Source organism: Orycteropus afer, unplaced genomic scaffold (genome assembly GCF_000298275.1).
Source record: "Orycteropus afer afer isolate SDZICR_OR568_19922 unplaced genomic scaffold, OryAfe1.0 scaffold00155, whole genome shotgun sequence".
NCBI classification, from domain to species: domain Eukaryota; kingdom Metazoa; phylum Chordata; class Mammalia; order Tubulidentata; family Orycteropodidae; genus Orycteropus; species Orycteropus afer.
Window position 1 is genome coordinate 6,381,216 of NW_006921742.1, and position 1,290 is coordinate 6,382,505.

At 37.4% G+C, this 1,290-nt stretch overlaps 1 protein-coding gene across 1 annotated transcript in view; it reads right to left on the minus strand.

Moving 5' to 3' along the window:
- Window positions 1-464, minus strand: part of PEX7 (peroxisomal biogenesis factor 7) — a 152,569-nt gene extending 152,105 nt beyond the window's left edge. Inside the window, exon 1 of the mRNA XM_007946313.2 lies at window positions 396-464. Coding sequence (XP_007944504.2) covers window positions 396-464 — 69 coding nt within the window. The remainder of the gene's footprint in view (window positions 1-395) is intronic.
- Window positions 465-1,290: the final 826 nt, after the last annotated feature.

The window sequence follows — 1,290 nt, forward strand, 5'->3', positions numbered from 1 at the left end:
AATCTTCTGTTCAGCTCTTTTATCTTGTCATTTCTTCCATTTGCTTTAGCTACTCTCTGTTCAAGGGCAAGTTTCAGAGTCTCTTCTGACATCCATTTTGGTCTTTTCTTCCTTTCTTGTCTTTTAAATGACCTCTTGCTTTCTTCAAGAATGATGATCTTGATGTCATCCCACAATTCCTCTGGTTTTTATTCATTGGTGTTCAATGCATCCAATCTATTCTTTAGGTGGTCTCTATATTCAGAAGGGATATCATCAAGGTCAATATTTTTGCTCTCATGGACTTGTTTTAATCATCTTCAACTTCAACTTCAACTTCAATTTGCAGTTGATGGTCTGTTGCACAGTCAGCTCCTGGCCTTGTTTTGGCTGAAGATATCGAACTGCTCCGTCACCTCTTGCCACAGATGTAGTCTCTCTAATTTCTTTGTATTCTGTCTGACGAAGTCCATGTGTATAGCCATCGTTTATATTGTTGAAAAAAGGTATTTGTAATGAGTAAGTTGTTGGACTTGCAAAATTCTATCATAAGATCTCCAGCATTATTTCTATCACCAAGGCCATATTTTCCAGCTACCAGTGACTCTTCTTTGTTTCCAACTTTTGCATTCCAGTCACCAGTGATGATCAACACATCTTGATTGCATGTTTAGTTAATTTCAGACGGAAGAAGTTGGTAGAAATCTTTCATTTCCTCATCTTTGGCTTTGGTAGTTCGTGCATAGATTGCAATAATATTAGTATTAAGTGGTCTTCCTTGGAGGCATAAGGATATTATCCTATCACTGACAGCATTGTAGTTGAGGACAGATCTTGAAACAGTCTTTGTGACGATGAATGCCATACCATTCCTCTTCAATTTGTCATTCCCAATATAGGAGATCATATGGTTGTCTGATTCAAAATGGCCAAAACCAGTCTTTATGCATTCCATTTCATTTTTGACAACTTCCACTTTTCCTAGATTCATACTTCTTACATTCCATGTTCCAATTATTAATGGATGTTTGCAGCTTTTCTACTCATTTTGAGTCATTCTACATCAGCCAGTGGAGGTCTTGAAAGCTTTACTGTATCCATATCTGAGGAGTCAGATCTTTCCCAGTCATATTTTGAGTGCCTTCTGACCTGACAGGTTCATCTTCTGGCACTATATTGGACAATGTTTCAGGGCTATACATAAAGTTTTCCAGTAATATATCAGACAGTGTTTCACTACTATTCATAAGGTTTTCACTGGCAAATTCTTTCAGAAATGGATGGCCTCTTCCTTCTTCTGAGTCTGTTTTA